The 24,326-nt window shown below is 35.9% G+C and overlaps 1 protein-coding gene across 2 annotated transcripts in view; it reads right to left on the bottom strand.

The window, feature by feature from the left end:
• Nucleotides 1–24,326, bottom strand: part of LRBA (LPS responsive beige-like anchor protein) — a 533,667-nt gene that overhangs the window by 154,217 nt on the left and 355,124 nt on the right. For both annotated transcript variants that reach the window (XM_080915741.1, XM_080915742.1), the window contains exons 41-44: nt 22,121–22,238; nt 20,021–20,123; nt 13,562–13,677; nt 9,231–9,343 (exon numbers count right to left, since the gene is read on the bottom strand). In XM_080915741.1, coding sequence (XP_080771867.1) covers nt 9,231–9,343; nt 13,562–13,677; nt 20,021–20,123; nt 22,121–22,238 — 450 coding nt within the window. The remainder of the gene's footprint in view (nt 1–9,230; nt 9,344–13,561; nt 13,678–20,020; nt 20,124–22,120; nt 22,239–24,326) is intronic.

The raw sequence follows: 24,326 nt of genomic DNA, 5'->3' as shown, positions 1-24,326 counted from the left end.
TTTATCCAACACAAAGGAGAGATCAGATGGGAAAATCTACCCTGTTTAAGGTTTGTCACACATGTCCAGCACAGTCTGGGTGACAGGAGAGCTGGAGCCCAGAGAAGGTCTACTTGGGACCACATTGCCCAGAGTGCTTAACTGCATCTGGTCAGAACTGATGAATGCTCAGACCTTACTCTCTACATGCACACACACACAATCGAGTCTACATGCATAGACCACACACAAATAATTTAAAAAGCAGTAACATAATTAACACTATAAACAGTAATAACACTTATTAAAATTGGACATAAAACCATATAGTATTAAATGCTCTATTCAAAATAGAATTGTTGAATATAAAGACAAATGTTGGGCTTTTACAGATGGAAAGCGGACAATGAGAAGAGTTACTGGAACAGCACTGTCATATAAATATAAGACAAAGCTGTAGGATTCCTACTAAGTATAAGGTGAGATATTACAACATAAGCGCCAATACGTTTATTAGGAAAACATGATTTAAAAATGTGTGTCTCTCTGTGTGTTAGCTTCCTGGACTCCTGTAACAAAATACCACAATTGAACGGCTTCAAACAATAGAAACCTATTCTACCTAGTGACAGAGAAATCAGAAATCAAGCTGTTGTCAGTGTCAGGAACGCTGACCTCTCTGAAGCCTCTTGAGGAGGCTCCTCCTTGGCAGCATAGCCCTAACCCAGCTTCCATTAGGAAGGCTCTCTCTGTGGTCAGGTGTCCTCAACAAGCCAGGAGCACATCAACATCACTAGCATTAGGCTTCTGTCCATCCTAGTGACTGCACCTTAGCTTTGGTATATCTGTGGAGACCTCATTTACACAGAAAAGCACATTCACTGATACCAGATCAAGAGGTTAAGGCTTAAATGTTATCTTAAAAAAAAAACTGAGCATGGGTCCTTAAATGTACTATTTGGGGACACAGTCAATCCATATCTGATGCAAAGATTAAAAACAGACTGAATTACTTATTTTTTCAGTAACAAATTTAATTAAGTAAACAGAAAAAAATACCACATTCATGGATTATAAAATTCAGTATTTCTGATACATTACTTTTGCCAAAAATTATTTGTAGATTCAATATAGTCCTTATAAAAATAATCCTGCAAACTTTTTGAGAATTAGAATTCACAAGCTTATTATAAAAAACCAGAACTGATCATTTTGAAAAAGAATAGTTGAAAGAGTCACAAACCTGATTTTATGACAAACTATAACACTTAAACAAGACAGAATGGCACTCACATGGGGACAGACATATATTTGATGGAACAAATCTGGAAGGAGAACTATGCATTTATGGTAAAACAATTCTAACAAAGTAGCCAAGACTATTTAAGACAGCCTTTCTTTTTAAAAATTCGTTTATATGTATATATGTATAGAGGTATGCACATATGCCACAGTGCACATATCTCATGCAGCACATGTGGAGGTCAGAAAAAAACTTGCAAAGTTAGTTCTCCCCATCCACCATGTAGGTCCCTTGCAGGTATTCAGCAATCACACTTATTAGCAAGGGATATTGCAGGACAAACTACATAGTTAAAAAAAATTAGACTTACATCATTTAAAAAAAGAGCCTCAACCTCTAACTTTATACCTCTAACATATTCTAGACAAAAAACAAAAAGGAAAAACAAACAAACAAAAGCAATGTCAGCAAACACAATATAATAGAGTGATGTATGTCTTAATTTGTTTCTAGAAAAGCTAATTATCATCACTAGATCACACCACTGGGTCAAAGATAATTTCAAATCAAAAGCTCCCAACACTTTAAAGAAGCCTCTCTGTGTCACCCCCCCCACATCCTCCCCACAGAGACACACAGACATACACACAGAGACAGACAGACAGACAGACAGACAGACACACACACACACACACACACACTGTATCTGAATCCACAGAACTCCTGCAATGGGTCCAGAGTTCCCACTCAAGCCTGTAGTCTTGGAGCAACTGCAAGGATTTATCTTCCTTTCCACCAGGAAGACTCATGAAATATTCTATTTTTAACATAAACATATTTTATCTTCTTTTTATGTTCATATCACAATACTTTAAACCTACAGGAATTATTTCCTATTATTCTTTCATATTCCTCTTGAACATTTTATGTGAGAATTTCAGGCATAAAGTGACATAAATTTAAAATAATTTTAACATAAACTATATGGTCAATTGATATTAGGGCAACTTAAAAGAAAATGCTGTAAGAACAAACTCTAGAATTTCCTCTAAAAAAGAGAATATCACAAGTTCTTAAGGACTATTAAGTACTAGAGTTCTTAATTACCTTATCTGTACTTTACAAACTTACCACTCAGAATCATTTACTGCAGTGTGTCACAGGTGGATCTCTGAGTCTGAGGCCATCCTGGTCTACATATTGAGTTCCAGAACAGACAGTGCTACACACGCATGCATGTATACACACACACACACACACACACACACACACACACACACACATACACATTGTCTGAGGGGAAAAACCCCAAAACAAAATAAACCATAAATAAACAAATAAATGTTATAGAAGAGACAAAGATGAGATGGTGATGTGAATATATTTTAAAAGTACATATGCAGGCCAATTTAAAAGTTCCTAAACTTAATATTTATAAAAGTATTACAGCCTGAAACCAGTAGGATGGCACATTATTTTTTAAAAATTGAAACATTTCTCAGGTGTTTGGAAAACAAGTTGTATGTAAATTAAAAGCAGGTGTCCTCTACTGTGTCAATCTATACAAGTCTGTGATTAAAACTAGACAAGTAGAAAACACGGTGGGATAAAACCATTAATGGTATGTACACAAAACAATTTATCTATAAATTACCATAAATTGTCACTATACAGAGCAGCGTAGCATGATCAGAAATACCTAACCCCCGAGAAGAAACACTGATTGGCAGTGAGCGCCTGGTATACGTCAGGAGTAGCCATCGCCCTGACAGTAATATTAACCCAAATCCATTTCAGTTACTTCAGTTTATCATTTTCTGACTGATGTTAAGAAACAATGTCATCAGAAGCTGCTTAAATTAAGTGTTGGGTTGACCTCTGTTAGAGTCATTTAAAACTTTACCAGAAAGATACTTCTAGTACGAATTTTGTTTAATTACTTCACACACACACACACACACACACACACACACACACACACACACACACACACACACACGAACACACCCCTATTTGTACTTTGATTTACTTGGTATTAAGTTCTGAGGAAAGAGTTACATAACCAGTTTAAACCAATGTGCAACAATGAACAAGTAATAACATTTTTAGGAACATATAAAAGTTTACTGCAAAGAACCCACAAACTAAGTAATCTGCTAACAGCAAATTGGCACACACCTGTAAGTCCAGGCTCCTCACCTGGCTCTCTTGCACCTCCACTGCCTCCCCCACACAGTGCTCTTCTGTCTGTCTAGCTCACTTATTCTTTGCTGCATTTCCTGACACTTTCCTTGCATTGTTTTATTTTATTAAATTAAGAGTTTCACTTACTCTGTGCAATTACTGCTTATTGTTCTGCTTTCTAACGCCTCTGCTTCTGGATGTTTCTTTACATCTTTTTGGTTGCTTCAGTCTTTGTCACCTTTTTATACTGGAGGCTGTATATAAATGTTTACCATATCTGACTTGCACCCCATTTTAAAAAATGATATGCTAAAACAGCAGCCATGTTCTAAAATATGTTCTGAAACCATTTGGCCAGACAACAACTCCCAAACATCATGGGAAACCATTTATGCTATAATCTCTAAGATCAAATGGCACCTAACAGCATCCATGTTTGATGGAAGGAGTAAAAAGTGTGTCTCATCGGCCATTTGTTTTCCTGCACCATACTTTTAAAGCAACTTAAGATCAATTATTTGTTATTCTAATGCTATAAGACCTTTTCTCTAGCTTGAATTCCTTTGGTTTCTGTAAATCCCAACAAATAGAAAACAAGGTAAATGCTGTTGTGCCCATGTTTAAGCAATATTCCCAGCACCCAAAGCATTCTTCCCCCTCTGGGACAACTAGATGGTATATTGATTCCTGGTGTATCTGTTACAGAGCAGACTGAAAGCACTGGCATTCGTCAGAAACAGCACTTAAAACGTAAAGAGATAAAGAAGTGCTGTCTGATCAAGAACAGTTAAATGTCAGTAGTCAATTCCAGGTCAAGATGTTGGCTGTATAGTAATGTGCGTGTTTGAGAGAGTATCTCATGCAGAAAAATGTGCACAGCAATGTACCATAGCAGAAAGGGGATGAGAACGCACCAAATACAGTCAGCAGCTACTCAGCAATGGGGAAATTAATTCAAATGTGATGACAGAGAGCTGTGGCCAAACTTTAAGACTGAGTTTTCATACTGTTTTCAAAAAAATTATACAGTGCTGGGTGAACAATGATACTCAGCAAAAAGTCAATAATTGTTAAATTCAGGTAAATGCTACTCTCAGGTACTCTACTTTTAACCAAATACACAGGGTTTTTCTTTTTTGTAAAATTGTCTTAATCAAAAAGCCTATGTTAACCTTTAATTTTTTATCATATACTGGGACAAAGACAAAAAAAGGTTCTATAAAAAAAGGGTTCTCTTCTAAGCCTTACTATGCTGAGATTGTATTCACGATCAGTTTCATCAGGAGATGAGAAAGGTAAGTATGCAGCACTGAAGTTCTATATCCAACCCCCAAAGGGAGAAGCAAACCTAAACACATCCCAGAACATGCATGCATACAGCACAATAAAACAAGATAACTGGACAGAAAACACACTGCTTTCATTTTATACTATTGCTCTGCCGGTCTCTTCATTAAAATATAATCAGCTATAAACATACAGTTCCAGTTATGCATACATTTACATAGTTTTCAACTTGAGTTCTGTGCACCAGCTATGTAAGGTATGTATGGAGCTTTCTCGTCTTCACGGTGCCTCAGTTTCTCTTTTGTAAGACAACAATTTGTTACCTAAATGTAAAGATTTGAATGAGGGTTAAACTAATTATAATACATGCGGAACGCTTAGGCAAGCACCCAGCACATCAGGAGGTTGCCTAACACCAGGTAACAGTGGAACACTACATTGGTTGTCTTTTTGCCTTTTGAATTGCATAGCCAATATGAATGGGTTTTCATTACTTTCATTAACTTCCAATAAATGGCTATCTGCAGTGCTGTGGTCTAAGAACAAGTTTTTGGAGCATAGCCTGAGATTGTAATAAGAATTCATGTTACATATCCCAACATCATACAGGTCAAAGAAGAGAAATAGATGCAGAAAAATGTGTTTAGTTTTCTTTCTTAGAAAATTGCTTTACGGGGGAGAGGGGATGGGAGGGGGAAAAGGGATAACATTTGAAACACAAAAACATAAAATGTTTAATAAAAATAATAACAAGAAGAAGGGGAAAAAGGAAAAAGAAAACTGGTTTATATTATCCGAAGTACTACAGACAGAAAAGAAAAAAAAAAAAAAAGAATCACAGGTAAAATCTACAAAACGACAACCACAACAAAAACAATCCCATTCCCAAGCCTCTAAGCTATTATTTATTTTTATGACAGGACATTTGTTAGTGGAAGCCCACTTTACTTATCACATCTTGTAAAGGAAAAACAAAAAGAAAATGGTGATTCTTAATTATGCCAAAGGGGTAGGTAGAATATAAAGTCAATTCGTTCTGACCAGTGATGACATAGGAAAGACATTTGAAAGGGACAGAGCTCTATCAAGGACTTGCTTTTTTGGCTTTGAAATTATAAATTAAACTATTATGACTCTTCAAATATAAAAACATGCAATTTTCAACACCTTTTCAACTTGATGTGGATTTAACCTTTTCAACACATTGACAACATCAATCTATAGTCACTGCAAAGACAGAAGTGAGAATGTTTTAGAAATTTGCATTTCTAAGAAGACAATTTTTTTACACTGCTCCATTCACACTTTTCTGTGCTGAAAGATTGATCACAAACAGAATTCAGAAGAAGGGTGTTGATTATAGAAATGCATCATCAGAGAGAAAACTCCCTGTGCAACATGGGAAAGCTTATCAAATAAAACTGCAGCTCTGTGTCAAAGCAGCTCTGAATGCCAGCTTTGGGGAAATTAAATGGACATAAATAATTTGATACATCTTAAAGCTAGTCAGGCTCCATTATCTACTTAGCAATAGGATAAGATCTGTTTATGCTTTAAATTACACTTTGAACAGAATCTCTACTCGGATTTCAGAAGCTCATTTAAACAAACAGAAATGTCGGCCAAATGTATGCTTTGGGACAGATTTTAATATAATTCTAACATAATCATCATTTTATACATAGAACTTATTTATATAGATGTATTCTTGAAAATGTATGTATAAGCAAATATTTAGACACATTTTACAAAGATTTTAGGAGATCTTTCTACTACAAGCAATAAGGCAGTTTTATTAAGTAAATGGGTATTATTTATAGACACAGACTAGAATTTCCAAATATGCAATGCACTCATTTCATTTAAAAATGTAGTTAATTCCAGGATCACCAATTTCATTAATAATTAACGGAGCCGTCAAGCACTGCAGATTTCTATTTCCTGGGCCTGAATGACACTGAATCGTCTGAAGAATGGCGGATCTTCAGGAGAGGGGGTGGTTTTACTATTCATAATGTAATTATATATTTTACTTATTCACTTTACATCCACTCACTGCCCCCTCCGAGTTACTCCTCCCACAATCCTTCCCTGAGAGAAAACAGTTCTATTTCTAAAATTCTCCATTTCCTCCCAGCCACAGTACATTCCACTATTGAACTAGGAGCAGTTGAGGCTCTTTCTGAAAGCACTTTTTATAAGCACTCCTTTCCCAACCAAAACTAAAATTGTCTCATAAATTCTCAAAATATGAAAATGGAGACCATTACAATTGAAGAATGTAAGATACAAAGGCACTAACTTACACACACACACACACACACACAGAACCTTTTGATTTGGTGCACGTGCGTGTGCATGTGTGTGTGTACACATGCACATGTGAATGTCCTTGACTGTTTGGGGACCAGAGGCTAACATCAGGATGTTTTCCTCAATTGCTTTTCCACTTCATATTTTAGTTCAGGGTCTCACTGAGCCTTCAGCTCACTGGGGATGTTTGTCTTTACACCCCAGCCCTGAGCTTCCAGGGTCAGGCTACCGCACCTAGTCAGACCTGGACTGAGGTCCTCAAGTTTGCATAGGAAGTATTTTCCTCAGTAGAGCATCTTCCCTGTCCACACAAGGATTTTCTTATGCTTTTGATTCTGTTATGCCTATGTTTTTGTGGCTATGATCATATATGGCTGGAGACTACTGAAAATAACTTTCTGTTCTGACTTACCAGGCCTCCTTTGCACATCAATAAAACAAAAATTTGCAAATCAGAATTGTTGCTGATAATCTAGTGGGACATAGAAACAGTCTTACATATATATGAATATAAACCATGATGCTATTAGTTCAAATAATATTTACCCATGGAAAAAATTAGATGACATATTCCTTAGAAATGGCAATAATGGGCTGAAGAGATGGATCAGACATTAATAGGTTTTCTCACAACAAAAATGTAAGAAATGGTAATAATATATAAGCAAATTCAAAGTGAATAAAGGATTCTGTTAGAAATTTCTGATTGAAAATAATGTCTGGCAGCATTCTTCTTATTGTATATCTTAATGAATATCGAAAACAAAAGCAGATAGCCCATTTAATAACAAGAAAATAAAGTAAAAGGTATAAGATTATGGAGGGGGCCTATTGTACTGGTGAAAGAAACAGTATATCTTACAGACCAAACCAATACAGATTTTATTCACTAGATAGCAAGTAATAATAAACTGGCATCTATAAACAGGCTTTCCCATCTTACAAATTTAGTAACAATTTTCATCTTAGACAAAACAGAACAGGAAAGTTTTATTGCTTCTGTGCTACTAGGATCAAACACATAAGGCAAGCACTCTATCACTGGGATATATTCTGAGTCCATGAAAAAAATGTAAGATTATAACAAATTATGAAATACAGGGAGTCTATGGGAATTCATATTTCTAGAAAAAGGGAAAAACGGGAGCAAAAATACAATAGGCAAATACGAGGTATGTGACAACTAGAATTTGAATGAAGATGGTTACAGAAGCTGAGGAAAAGTTGCTATCTAGAACAAAGATCATATTTCAAATGCTACTGTTTATCAGTAGGAAATGTCGACTATGGCACTGATGGCACTTCCTATGAAAGACTAGGAATTACTCTCAACGTTCCTGATGTTCACCATGCCTACGATTAAACAGAGAACACCTTGTCCTGACACCATGAAGAAAACTGGATGGGTGAGCGAACATTTCCCAGGAAAACATTTCTGTGGAGAGCGGGGGTGTAAAGAGCGAGACATCTGACATTCTGAAAGGTTCTCATGTGTTTACTGAGCAGTGGGAAAACAAGAGGAGGCACAGTGGGAGACATGGAGGCACTGTGAGAAGGTAAAGGAAGGGGACTGAGACAATGCCTTCAGTCGAGGGGTGAAATATGGCAGAGAAGGTAGGCTCTGAAGTCAGGAAGACTTCCAGCATCTAGTGATAATCTAAGGAGGGTAATGGATAGGAAATGCCTAAGTTAGAATCAGATTGGAAGAGGATCCACCCAGATGGGGTGTCGTCCCAACATTCTAGAGGCTGTGGGAGCTCAGCTGAAGTTGAGACTTATCTGATTTACATAGTGAAGTCCAAGCCAGCCTGAAAAAATAAAACAGGAGGATCCACATACTTGAGTTGAGGAACTACCTGAGGAGAAAGGAAGCAAACAAGCCTGGCAACCTGAGGTAGGAGGTCTCTTGTTTTGGTAAGAGGGTTCTGCTCATGACTTTCCTTATTTGCTTTGTTAAATACAAATACCCATAGAAGATATTAATGAAGGACAATGTTTCCTTGAATGCATATGAAAAACCAAGTACAACAATTTTTAACTTGTTACCAGCTTATTATAATAGTATTTTTAAATGTTATGGTAAATAGCAAAATTTATTTAAAAAGCAAAAAGATATATTAAAGGTAAAATGGCATCTAAAATTTTTTAAAACTTGTGTAAAATGAGTAAAATTCATTTTTTAATGAAAGACAAATATTGTTCAGACAACTACTAAAAATATTACCTTGGACAAATCTCTGAAATTGCTTGGCAAAGTAAGATCTAATTCTTCTGACTCATAATTAGTGATGACCCAGGGAAACACAGGATACTGATTTAGGTCATTGTAACTCCGCCCTGGTAAGAAATAAAATACAGTTAATTTAATGCAAAAGATGAAAGATTATTAAAAGTAAAGAGAAAAACTAACAATTTGGGTGCGATTTATTGTTATTAGCTTAATGTTTGTTACCACATTTGGCCTCTGAAATCACACAGTAAAACTGATATCATTAGTATTACACATGTTTTTTGATGAAAATACCTAGGCGCAAAGGTTCAGTGCTTTCCCCAAATCACATGATCAGTAACGCTGAAAATATACTCAAATTTACGTATATGGTTTTAAAGTCTATGTTCTGTCAAACTCACTTAATTTCATATAAAATGCACTTTTTTGAGTGAGGGGAGAGATGGCAAGTGAATCTCAGATACTGAGCATGCTAAATGCGTGCTCTACCACTGAGTACACTCACAGCCACAAAATAATGGTTATTAAGACTAAGAAGGAATTTATTCTAATAGAAAAGTTCAAAATGTCAATCATCTTCTCTGCTGCCAGATACCTAATCAACCAATTAACCAAATATTCACCAATTTTCAGTGAGCGACAGTTCATTTTTCTAACAGGAGCATGCCTGTTCTAAGCAACCCCGAGATCCTGCAGCGCCTTCCTGACTGAAGCTCTGGATAAGGTACACACTTGACCACTCCTGTGCTGCCCACCTCAAATGCTCTTCAATACTTACCTCGAAACTAGTGACATATTTACTGACGTACTGAGGCTTACAAACATGCGTGCTAAAGATGAGGTAACCTGTGTACGTTACATACCCAGTTTTTTGGGTGTCACCATTTTAGAGAAGTGGCAGAGAGCATGGGGTAATCGATTCTGCCATCAAGATGCAAGCATGTGATCGTGGATCTACTGTTTATCAATCTATAGCCTATTTTTTGATTAAACTTTATTAAAAAGATTTTATAGCCAAACTACGAGGGGGAAAACTATTAATATTGACTAATATTAATACTGTTTAACTTTCTTTCTCAAAGATATGCTGATATCATAACACATACACCTGAATATTGAAGTAATTCTCTATACATACTATTGACATTCACCCTGATGTAGGTTTCCCTCACTCTCCTTGGGTTTGATGTTTATTAGGATAACTTAGAAACATGGAAAGTCTTACAAAAACTTGTAAGTACACCATGTGTGTGTACAAGTCCGCGGAGGCCAGGGGAAGCCTGGACCTGGAGTTACAGGTGGTTCTTAGACACCTGATGTGGGTTCTGCAAACACAGTACAGGTTCTTAACTGTGGAGCCTCCGTCCAGCCTCATCTTACAAAATATTAACAAGAGGATATTATGTCATCAAACTATTATAGTCTTCATTTTTATTTTTCTCACAAAAATAACCAAGCACATTAGAAGTCGTTTTCTCTCTCCTTCAGCTCTCACTTCCTTGATATAATTTAGATATTAGTAACTCCTTTATACTGTCCTATCTGGTTTAATAATCTCAATAATTAAAAGCTCATTGAATGAGTACGGACTGCTCAGTGACTAGAGTTTAATTACATTAAATTGAACACAGCTACCAAAAACCTACTGACTATAAAATGTATCATAAGAGTATATGAATATACATGTGGCATGGGTAACTATAAAAGAAATATTAATGATACCTAACCGCATGCTAGTGTACATTCTAAACAAAGTATTAATTCTATTTTAAAGAATTTATTTATATAAAAGGATGTATTTAAAAAAGCCTGTAGGAAGACCGAAGCTATATGGAAATGTGGGCCATATCATTAAGAGTTGCCGTATAACTGTTTCTAGGCATTCAATTAAATTCAGTTAACTGACTTACTACATACAAAAATGTCCATTAAATGTGTGAATCTTCCTATCCCATACTATTTAAGAATTCTTTAGTTAATAGTTACATGATTACAACTATGTGCACACAATTCTTCACACTTTATTCAAGCCTTGCCCCTAACTAACTACAAGATGGCTTTCCTGTAGCTAATAAAACACGGATGTGAGCCCTTCTACTACACATTTTTTCACAAGACTGTTTTCTCCACTTCTCAAGCAGAATCTTTTCTTCACTGACAGCAGTTCCTTCCCCCTGGAATTCCTTTCCATCATAATTGGACTCATACTTCCTCTCCATTTCTCAGTGTCTCCCTCCTGCCTCAACCCATCTTCCTCTCCTATCACAGTTTAGAAATCTATTCTATAGCTAAACTTCACCCGACTCCACCTATATAATCAATCATTTATGCTTACTTTGAAAATGAGTCCCCATCAAGTAACATGGAGTCCTAGAGCAGCAAAGCCTTATCTTCAGCCTCCCTCCTATATCCCCATGATAGTTTCTCTGTGTAGGCCTGGCTGTCCTGGAACTTGTTCTGTAGAGCAGGCGGCCTCAATCTCAGAGGCCCTGTCCATAGAGTACTGTGATGATAGGTGTGTACCACCACTACCCAGCTTACAATCATTAATTCTCCCCTACTTTGCAGAACATTTAACACAGGTAGCAAATACCTTTTTTCTTTGAATTTGGGCTCTCAAGACCCGAGATTCAACTTATTCCCCTTCTCTATCTGCTGACTCCAAGATTACCTTCTCTGTTCTTTTTCTGTCTTTCCTCTCACACCCACCTGTTCCACTCTTACCTCACTACTTACTAGATGCCCTGCTGATCTCATCTCTCAGCAATTTCCTCTCTGCCAACAAAGCCCAAAGGCCTGCTTCTAGATTTCGAATATTCTAGGGCTTCCTTCGAGTCCTCTTTCAGACGTTTCACATGGCTGTCTTGCCAGGGCGGGAAGATCATCATCCTTCACTAGACTTCTGTTAATGGCATCAGTCTCCCACAATGAGGATTAGAAGCCAGTCACTCTATTCTGACAGCCCAGTCGCATTTACCTACTACCTCTAGTCTGTCACATGCTGTTGCTTATGAGCTACTATAGTAAAAGCTGCATCTCCCCAGTCAAGACCTTCATTACATTTACAGGTAATTGCTTCCTAACTTTGCCCTTTGCCTAGTTTCTCTACCCCAGTTTTCCAACTTACCTAAAAGCTCCAAGATAATTTTTATAGCTCTAACAACACATATTCTCAACCTCTTTCCAAACGTTCCCAGGGAACTGCCTGCTAACTCAGAAGAAAATCTACCACGACATACCCCTGCTTTTCTGTGTTTAGGAGTAATTTGCATTATGTCCACATATAATTTTGAGAACATAATTTTACCACTGACTTTTCTCCAGACACTGTACTTTGTATTTGCCATCGCTGTGTGATTGTGATTGCTTGTGTTTTCAGCTTTACAGTCTAATTTCTGACCTCTGACCTCCTCTGTCACAGTAACATCTTTACATGACCAATGAAAGCCCTGTTTGCTCTTTGCCTTAAGTTCTCTTACTACACGTTTGAAATCTATATATTTTTTTGTTCTATAATCACATCTGTAATCCACAAATCTGAAATCCAAAGCATCCAGTCACCAAGTTTCAGTCTTCAGAGCACTTTGGACCTGAGTGACTGAACTACGGGTGCTGACCTCATAGACCATGCATACATCCCAAACCTGAGAAATCCTAGCTCCTGCAATTCTTCCTGTCCTAAGCATTTCACATGAGAAACATTCAACTTGTACTTGTATTGGCAAGTAAAGTAACTTCTCTGGGAGTAAATCGTTTTCTTTTTGTATGTCTTTTGTGCCTCAAAAACTACCATGTGAGTTTGTTGAAATGAAGTACAAGTGTCATTCTAGTAGACGCCTGTTTGCCTACTCTAGGTGCAACGTATGGACACACTTTATTCTTCGAAGAAACAGTTCCAATGGATGACGTTCCATAGTGCATGATTCTGCACCTTGTAAGAGATATCTAATCTTTATATTTTCATGTATGGGTCTTAATATAAATATTCCCTTAGCTATCATACCTACAGTTTCATTATATAACTTATTTCTAACATGACAGATTTTGACTTTTACACTGTTCATTTCTACTATCTAATAGCAGTCTGATTTTACACTATATAATTGTAAATACTTTTCTTTTTGAAAATTTTTAGTTCTCAAGTAGCCACCTGTTTATATGCAAAGTTGCAAGCTTTATTAGGAATCTACTTTCATAAGATATTCAAACAGCAATAAAGATAACCTACTTATGCTGATACCAAAAATAATCTAAGCATATCACAATATATCACAATAGACACTCATTACCTAAAATAAGCCAAGACATGCATTCATTTAATTTACCTGCTATTGTGTTGAGAAACATTAGGTACTCGAAGTTTGAAATCTCTCTGTGCTGCCACCGCTGAGTCATATTTGAAGCTTTAAAGAGTTGACGTGGAGAGGCTAATGAAATACGCCTACAAAGAAAAGAATTTGAGATAAAAGTAAAAATATTAATTACACTATAATAATAAATCATAAATTGTCTGTACTCATTCAATATTTTTAATGAAACCTATAATTCTGAAAATTAGTGTCCATGTCAGATCAATGAATATTAGCAATGTTTCAAACTATAATTAAAAAATACCAAATGAGTACTAGCAATACGTATACTGTTTACATTCTGCTCACTGTAAGCAGTCATAATGTCACTGTAATATTTGTCACTGGTTATATACAGGCTGATTAAAACAGTATGATCAATGACTCTACAAAATGCATAAAATTGTATTCACATGTCTATAAGCTTTATAAAACAGCCCTTAAAGATTAAACATATACATTATAATTTAAAATATTTTATTTTCTCAGATCCCGTAACAAGGGAAAAAGAGAAGTCCATGTAATCTGTAGGATAGGATGAAGACAGGAATTATTGAGATTTTTGTTGTTGTTGTTGTTGTTTAATGTAGTTCCTTAGAAGACCCAGTTAGAAAAATGTAGGTACTTGGATACAATTGGCCAGCAGGGAAGGAGTGGAGAACAAGAGTGGGGTGAGGGATGGATGTACAGGACCAATTAAAACATGTGATACCAAGTCTCAGAGATCAGTAAGTAGTCTTGTGGCTTTTAACACCACCAAGAGCCAAGCAATTACTTATTGAAAAGATTTACTGAGGCACAGTTCAAAACTTACAATCATTCTACAAGTATAGAACTCAAAGACTTTACACAATTTTACAGTTTTGCATTATTAGCACAAGCCACTACATAGCATTTTCTTTACAACAAAACTACTTTCTCTGCATCTGCAGTTAATTCCCTTCCAAATCCTACTTCAAAGCCAAGAGCAGGCTACTTCCTATACCCTAGCCCTTCTGTCCCTTTCCCGTGGTCACACATGGCGCTGACCTCTTCTAGCAGTTTTCACAGTCACTTGTTTGTTTTGTTTTTTTTCTTTTTAAAGCCAAACAAAATGATCTTATAATTAGCCATTTTTATTGACATATAGTATTATATTGTCTTCATATATTCTTGAATATAGAAACTATGTTTTTTATAATTCATGAACACTTAAATTGCTTCTAGTTTTATGATGTTGTGATTGTTGCTATTGTGGACATTTATATACACGTCACCTAATGAATGTGTTTTTCATTTCCTTTGGAGAGATTCTTAGAGGTCGAGTTGCTGAACTGTAGATTATATTTCTCTTCAACTGTTTACTAACCCATCAAACTCTTTTCCAAAGTAGTAGGACTGCTAAGTATTCGAACAAGCAATACAGAAATGATCCACACACCCATGCCACACACACTGGGTGTTGTATGTGTTATTCAAGGGGAAATGACTCTCCTGTTTCAGTGTCCACTGCTGAGAATCTTTCTGTGGTGTGGACACATTCTAATATGCCCTGTGTTTGCTGTGTTGGTGATTTTTTAAATTTTTGTTTTGTTCTGTAGAGAGGATTGTATTACTTTGTTGAAATACCTTTTTATTGCTAGTCAGTCCAGAGTTTACAAATATATGCCAGAAATTGCCAAATGTTTTTCTTTGAGGTTTTGGCCATTTTGTATATAAAGCAATATATATTTCTAGACTTAAACCTATCTGATTTTCTAAGCTATTTGATAATGATTTACCCATACTACTGAATTTGCTGTGGTAACTTTTGTTAAGGATTTTGTCTATATGTCCATAAGAATTACTGACCCATAATTGTGTTTTCTGGTTGTGAAGTGCAGAGCCCATAGAGAATGAGTCAGGAGGTGTTTTACTACGTTTGTTCCACATTCTAATGTTATAATCATCACTCATCTTATTCCACTACATTTGAATTTAGGTCACTCTTAAGTTTTCTAAAGAAGAAAGCTTAGGAGACTGAGATTCAAGATTTCTGCTTTTTAGATAAAGATGCTTAAAGTAGGAAATTTCCCTCACTGCTTTAGTCACATCCCACACGTTTTAATCTGTTGCAGCTTTGTTGTAGCAGGTCTCGAATCACTGCCCTCCTCAGATGAGAAGAGAGTTGCTAGGCACAGGAGCAGCACAAACACCAAGAACCGTGGCAGAGCATGGCTGCCCCTTGAAAGACCAAAACTCCAAACCTAGTCTCTCTTATGCTGCAGTGAAGCAGGTGAGAAAAGCTCTCTCCCTGCTTGTCTTTTAGAGCCTCACAGTAAGGTAGCTAAGAACCTTCCGTGGGGTTTGAATGAGAATGGCCCCACAGGCTCAGAGATTTGAATACTTGGTCCCCAGTTGTTGGAACTATTTGGAAGAGGTCCGGAGGTGTGGCCTTGTTTAAGAAGATGTGTCACTGGGGTTGGGGTTGCTAAAAGCCCATGCCTCTTACAATTAGGTCTTTCTCTGTTTCCTCCTGTGGTAAGTTCTCAGCTACTACTGCAGCAAAAAGCCTTACTGTCCGATGCTGCCTACCATGATGGTCATGTAATCTAACCTTCTGGAAATAGAACCCAAATTAAAAGCTTCTTTATGTACTTTGTTATGGTACTTTGTCATGGCAACAGAAAAGTAACTATGGCACCAATGATATACGATGTGTTTTCCTGGCTAATTTTCCAGTAAAGGGTGAAAAAGTCAAGTGCTGAGACAAGAAAAAACTTCCTGTGGGTGGGAAAACTTAAATGACTCCTGAATGAAACCTTTGGGCTTATGGAATAACTTGATATTAAGTCTTACAGTTAGTATTGTGCATGTATGGCCCATATTCCTACAAAGTCAGATATTCTAAATCCACAGCATGAAAAGTTATAAGTCACTGGCTGTTAAGTCACACATTTTTGTATAATGTCCTCAACTGCAGTGTTATTATACCTAAACTGAAAATTTTATAAACAACAGAATTTTGTTCATTACTATTAACTAAGTACAGCTTGTGGATATTGAGTGGGTGAATTCACATTAAACCGCAGCTGTGAAATGCAACAGGCCCTGTTTCCTCTGTCTGATTGACTTCCTGTCAGATCTAATTGTACAGAAATATTACCAACACTTCATTCACTTCACATTCTCCTAGATCTGTACTTTAGATTTTTTGTTTGTTGAGGGGAAAGGGTTCTGTTTTTACCTCCCTCCCTTCCTTCATACTTGCTTTTAAGTTAACATTTGTAAAAAGAAAAAAAAAGTCTTAATTACAATGGTCTTGTAAGTTTTGAAACTAATGGTGACAATCCTTGGGATGCAGCACTACTTCCTCTTGCCATTATCGTCTCTACGGATGAAATCATTCCCTACTGTGGTTCTTTAATCTCATGCAAAGGACAATTTCCAGGTTTCTACTTATTGTTTTAGATATGTTCTAGAATCTAATTTCCTATTAGCATTTATGACTGAGCATTTCTTTTGGGTTTCAATTTCATTATAACTAAAACCAAGCTTATCTTCTCTCTGTTTCCCCCCTATAATCTCAACCATGAAGAGAAAAGCATGAGAGCCCTCTACAATCATTGCTTCTCTAGTGCAGTTAACTTCAGGAGCCCAGGCTGAGACTTGAGAAGACACAATGAACATCTAACTTCTATGACCAGTCTCCAAATCTGACAAGTTCTATTTCCTATAACTCTCAAATTAGGATGCCTCTCTCCATTGCCATTCTGTTAGTCACTGGACTGTGCACCAGTCTCTTATTTCCTACTCCACCCTGTCTTCCTAGGTCACTGGGTGCCACCATTAGTTGCCCTTTAATATTTTTCCAGAACAATAAAAGCTCTGCTTGTTTCTAGGCTTCTGTGAAACTGTCTCCTCCTTCAATAAGGGACTGGTTCTGTTTCTTGAGATAAAGTGTAACAGTCTCACTGGAATTCATTTAATCAGTTTATCTGAAGAAACCCATCTCCACACCTACCTGGGTTCCCATATATGTTGGAGCATCTATGGACAATGGGGTGTCCATGCTGTATTTTTCTCAGTGTCTCTGACTTAATTCAAGGGCTAAAAACCTATTTCAGAAATTAATGAATGAATTAAGACCTTTATCTTTCACTGACTGTTATAAAACACTACAAAGAGTACCAGGTATAACACCTACAGGGGGTTACATTTTGTGTAAAATAATTATCAGTAGAAAAGGCTTTTATTATATATAGAAATAGATATACTGGTCTAAGGATTGAACCCAGTGCCATTCTTATGCTATGTAAGTACTCCTCTAGTGAGTCATGACCTGCCATGGAATTGTTCACAAATGGTATTATCTAGTTTAAATCAATTCTGATAGTGTAAAAGAACTATCTAATGACATGGGCTTTGTTATGTTCATATAGAAATAATAAGCTGAGGCATTTAAAAAGTCTACAATAACTGGTATTAAACTTTTTCCTGGGAGCTGAGCTGTCCTTGGAGACTTACTGGAGGTGAATACAATGCAGCAGAGATGACAGGGTTACTGTCAACGGCAGTCACATCAAGTTCTGTGGCTTCGGCATGGCTTTCTCTTGGGAGCTTGCTCTGCAGAAAGCTATTCCCATGTTGTGTACTCATTTATGAATAGCAGATAAAGAGACTGCTGAGAAACTGGGGCTCACTACAGAGAGGCAGACGACAAAGATTCCTACTTCCAGGGAAAGCTCCTACTTAAACCTGGCCTTTGTTTGTACAGAACATATCAACTGCATCTGTGACAAGATATTACCATAACATATGAAATAAACAGAAATAAGTACTAGCTCAGGGCAGAGATATGGCCTACTAGTTCAATGCTTGCTTAGAATGCTCGAGAACCTAGGTTTGATTCCAAGCACCAGAAAAAGAGTAAGATAAAATGCTTCAACTCAGCAAAACAGGAATGCCAAAAGTAAACTGCTCTTTTCTACTCATAAACACTTTCCAACAAAGTTGGAAAAACTCCTGTTTGCATTTCACCAGCTTTTAAATATGTTGATTCAGCTGTGTTAGCAGCAAATAAATTAGGAGTAACATAGCTTACTTACTAACCCTCAATGAAAAGACTCCTCCACTTTCCCAAACCCTACACCATGAGATATACTGTGTAATAAAAACTGGAAAGTACTGGCGGAAGAAAGCAAACAGTATATGAGGAAATCTATTCTATGGCCATGGATGTTTAAATGTCCCTTTTCCTTATAGCTAGGGAGTTCTATGTGTTTGTTTTAATTTTTTCAAAAGAACCAACTCTTAGTTTCACTAACAGTTTCTTAGAATTTTAAGGTCTCTATATTACTTATTTCGGCATTGGACCTTGTTTTCTTCTTCATTCTAAGTTTGGGTTTACATTGTTTTAAAAAATAACAATAGGGCCCTGATAAAAACACTTAAGGACTAATAAAAAAAAAAAAAAAAAAAACTTCAACCCAAAATTATGGGTTATCCTAAGTATGCCGAGAAAAAGGTTTAAGAACCATTAAAAAAATTAATTGCAATAAAAAAAAGTAGTTCTTTCTATGAAGCAGAATTAAGAATGACCTTCAAGGCATTCATTCTATAACAGAAAAGTATGTTCTCGATGAGACTATATCAAATATACCTACGTGTCATAATCCTCCTTAATAGGTACTCATGAACTACCACTCTCCAAAATGAGTTTGTGTCCTGACAATAACCTTAGGCACTGGAGTCAATGCTTCCATCACTAAATTCATCATTGCTGCTACATGAGACAAACCTTCACTCATTTCACTGGAATAGATTCTATTGTATGAACACAGTATATCACATATTTTCCTGCTATGAGTAAACTTGTTTTCAGTTTGAGCCTATCATACACAGTACTCGTATGAACAATGCTAGGTACACTGTGGTAAACATGAATGGGTATTTCTGCGGGACCTATATCCAGGACTAACACAGTTGGGTTAAAGGGCATGTAGGATTTGCTGATCCTAAGTTTTACTGTGTTTTCAGAGTCTCCAAAGTACCTGTACCAATTTACATTCTTTGCATGCAACACTCCACTTTGCATCTGAATAATATGTGGATATTATTTATCTTTCTGGGTTTTGCCATGTTGATTAAAATATAGAAGCATAAATGAACTTTTCTGATGTGTGTGTGTGTGTGTGTGTGTGTGTGTGTGTGTGTGTTCATGCACACACAAATGCTTTGGGGAGAGTTAGAAACTTTTATAGTATTTGCAAATATGTTCTTTTAGAGATACTGAACCTTTTTCTATTATGGTTCAGTTGATTAAATATAACACAACTCTAACAATCATCATTGATTAAGAAACAAAAATCATAAGGAGACATTTCAAAACAAATACAAATAGTAATACATGTTAATTACCAAGACTTTAATCAGAATATTTCTTTTATTTATTCATATTTTCAGATAACACAATACCTTGTCTGAGGTAATCCAAAACTGGTTCCCACACCAACTCGAGGTAGATAGTTCACCACTTTCTTTACTGTGGCAGGGTCTGGGAAGTTGAACATCACAGCAACTACAACAAGTAAGTTGTTAAAATTATAATGTAGTAAAATCCTTCTTGGAAATGGCTTCTTGATTCAATAGAATGTTTACTCTTGGTTCAAATATCTCAAATATAATTGGTACTACATTCTAATGTTGTCGTAGCAATCTTCGATAGGTCATGTTTGTTTCATTCACAGACTCTGCTGAGATATATAAGCGTTTCAACAGTATGTAGAGATAAAGTAAAAATTGTCTCCTTGTATACCATAAAGTTGAGATTATATAGGGACAACTGTGAAGATACATATTCAGTGTTCAGAACTCCAATATCTCTGTGTAAGTTTCTAGAGCTATTTAAATTAAAACTAAAATTAAATTAAAATTTAAAGTTACATACCTAGTATTAAAAGCTACAAATACAGCTAAGAAATAATCTATTCTATATCAAGCAATAACCCATTAGAAATCAATTTTCTTTATAATATTTTCATGTTTTTATTTTGCATATTAATGTCAACTAACATTTGTGTCTACAAATGAAAATTTTCACTATGGCTCTCAAACAAACTTAAAATGCTTTCTAATAATTTAGATAATTATACATGGACTATAGTATCAAGAATCAACTAACAATAAAAATACCTTTGACATGTTTATTTTAAAAGTCATGAAATATTTACCTATTTTTAAAAAGATAGTTATAAAATGATAAAATCTGTAAGATATTAATTTTGAATTAATTGAATGAATCTCGAAATATTATTTATATATTTATAGTATCAGAATAAATGGCATTCTACAAACTCATTCAGAAAGAAGTCTTCTGTTTGGTTAAAATACACTCAGGGTGAAAGAAAATCAATTATGTTGCTATACCTTTTAAACAATGATTTTATTAACAAGTCTTAAGCAAATAACAGATTACTCACTGAGCACATACAAAGTATCTTGCAATGCTATGAACACATAGTGTTGAAAGACCTTGCTTACATTGCTTATATTGTTAAATATTAGGGAGGAATGAAAGAATAGATCACTGTAGGTTGTGTCAGAAGACCTAGCTAAGATGAGAGATGATAGAAAGCACATGAACTCCAGGGTGTCTGCAGAATTCTAAGGAAGGAAAAGGAGTGAAGCTGAGCAAGTAATCAATGCTGAGAGGGCATCACTGCTTCTGGACAAGGTAGACTTTAATAAAGTGTAAAGTAGCCTCTCCTTTATTCAACTGGAGGAATAATACTGCATTAGTAAAAGGTTGTGTGGGTTGTAGAGAAGCTAATAGGAAAGGAACAGGCTTGTCCCCTACACATGCTATGTTCTCTGGAAACATAAGCTGCAAAACAGGGAGAAATGCATGCTTGTATGTGTTTATATGGAGATTATAGAACAAACAGATAAGAAACCATCAGCCTACTATATACAAGTTAGAAATGTAACAAAGACACCAAGTTTTATATATTTCCCTTGTGCAGCTCCACTAATAAACAAAAATTTTCCCTCAAGTTCAACTTCTTTATGCTTGCAGTCTTGATGTATCTCATCGAGTTACATTTAAAATCTACAAGCAAAACTTTAGTTCAACTTTTAAATATGAACAACTTAGTATTTTTCTGACTTTTTAAATAAGTAGCAATAGGTTAGATAAAAGACAAAATAAATAGATGAATATATAATTATATGTTGTCCCCAAATGTAGCCACTTATAAGTAATCAAGGCAATGCTGAAGGCATGGAAACTCCACAGCTGATGCAATGGTTAAACCACAGTGTATTCATATTTATAGGGCACTGCAGCCATCTGTGAAATAGTCAGGAATACAAAAGACCTACAAATTATTCTAAAAATGATGGGAGGGAAAGGGAATAAAAATCATATGACAATTTGTGAGATGTAAGAAATGAGGTCATCAGGGCAGAGGGTCAACTACAGATCCAATCTAAATAGAAACAATATGGTATGTTCAAAATGACACCCCAAATGGGAGTAAGTTAGCTTTTTAACAATGCACTTCTGTAATGGATTACCTCTGTTTGCCATAAAGATCTCCAGGGCTGTATTTTGCAAAAGATAACGACGAGAAAAGATTGATCTTATCTCTGTGAACAGCCATTTTCCATGCAGACCTTCTGTATACGCCAAGATCTGGTGAGAGAAAAGATAACCCCAATTAAGTCACACTATTCCATTCTGTTAGTGCTGTTTCCCTCCAATTAAAAAAGAAAAGTCTCTATTAAAATTTCTAAGAAAAATAATTTTATAGCTAATGAAACGGTTTGAAAGGAAAGAAAGAAAATGGGTTTTAATTAGTGAAAGGGCAACTTAGATGAAAAAGTAGAATGAAATTATTAAATTTCCACTTACGATTATGTATTTGGGCTTTTGAAAGCAAAGTACTCAATTCTCAGGAATATATGTACTTATTTAATGATTAATTTTAAAATCTTTTTAGAAAAACGTATCAGATAAATGTCAAAAATAAGAATTCAAATAAATTCCATATATGCTTTTGGCCACTTACAACAATGCATATTACATATGTGACTACAATTTTCCCAAGGATGCCTTTTACCTACTTTAAAAATATGTTAGCTCACTGGTAAGGAAAAAAGAATCAGAAAACACAAGATTAACTGTATAAGGAGTTAAGTATCATTTTGTCAGTCAAAGCTAAACACAACCCTGCAAATTAAGCTCAGTGTAATCTCTCCATGGAGTGGGTGGCTGTCAGAGTAACTTGTTACAAGTCCTGTCATCCCATGTGACAGACACAGTTGCTTAAAGTGCTTTGCCAATTCAAGGTAATCCCGTCTTTAGTTCTAAGCCACTTTGTTGTCTTGTTATTCAAAGTTTGTTTTCAAGAAAGATCATTTCAAAAGCTTAATTATGAGACTGAGAGAAGTCAGATTCAGCACTTCTCCAAGAAAATAAAATGTCATTCCTATCAAGAGCTGATAAAAATCTATGAGCTCAGTTAAGTTAAAAATGAAGACAAATTTCTGTAACTCAAGTGCCACTAAGCAATACAAATGAACCAAGCTGTGATTATGATACTGATGACAGAGGCAAAAATGGACCCTGAAGACAAACTTACAAGTGCTGGTCTACCCCACCCCATGCTCTGCTCCCGCCCACTTCACAGGCCTCAACTAAAATCAACCCTCAATTCTTAAATGCACAATGCAGTTTTTTAGAAATTGAAAAAACCCTTACTTCATTCAGTAATTTTTTTTCAAATTTTCTCTAAGAAGTACTCTGTTTCTGGTTCATGGGAAGGTAGAAAACAAATAGAACTTTGAAAAGTTCTACTAAGTCTGGTTAGACAAGCACTCATCTCTCACTTCTGAAGTTGGCAGTAAATGTTCTATTTCTCATTTCCACAACACACAGTAGGACACATAAAACTCAGAGACAGAAACAAAAAGGACAGATAGGGGAAGTTGTTTGTTTTGTTTCCTTCTTGGCCTGGAACGTTCCTGGAAACGAGGCAGGTTCACTGCAGCATCAGGGACTCAGTTCCTCTCATCTTCCCACAACCCTAGATTTTACTCCACTGCCTCTAGCAAAGCCAAACACTCCAAAGTTCCCAGAAGTTCTTTATAATACTTTGTACCATCCAGATACACAATATAACAGGCACTTGCTGGATTCTCACCTCTCCTGCTTGAGAAGACAGAATCTCAGGTTTAGTTGGGAAAACCTTCAATCACACTTTTTCTACAACCGTAACAATGGCATGAAGCACCATTTTTAAATAGCTGCGTGACATCTGGTAGTCTAGGCCCCACAATGGCTCCAATGCTTTGCTCTGCACTCATGCTCTCTCTCTGTCTCTGTCTCTGTCTCTCTCTCTCTCCCACATGAAGTGGGTCACAAGTGATATCTTAAGGGAAATTTGATTAGTGAGAAGTATTGAGAAAATGGCTCTTTCTACACATAAATATTCAGTTTTTTGATTTATTAAGAAAAGTTAGTAGCTGTATTTACTAATTTAAAGTAAATACTCAATCATTTATTGTCTTAATGCTTCTATGTATAAGTTTACCACCCTGGATTTATTTTAACAATATAGTTGAAAATATATTATGCATTATATATTTTATAAACATAATAACATATTTGATAATTCTAGTCACAAGTAAAATAAGGCGGGGTAAAGACAGGTTTGATATTGAAACAGTCTTCATAAGCTAGTGGCAGCCTAGTCCTCTCCAAGTTCTCCTATTCTACAGT

This window comes from Micromys minutus, assembly GCF_963924665.1.
Source record: "Micromys minutus genome assembly, chromosome: 4".
NCBI lineage: Eukaryota > Metazoa > Chordata > Mammalia > Rodentia > Muridae > Micromys > Micromys minutus.
Note: the sequence above shows the minus strand (reverse complement) of the source record. Positions and strands in the feature narration are given on the sequence as shown.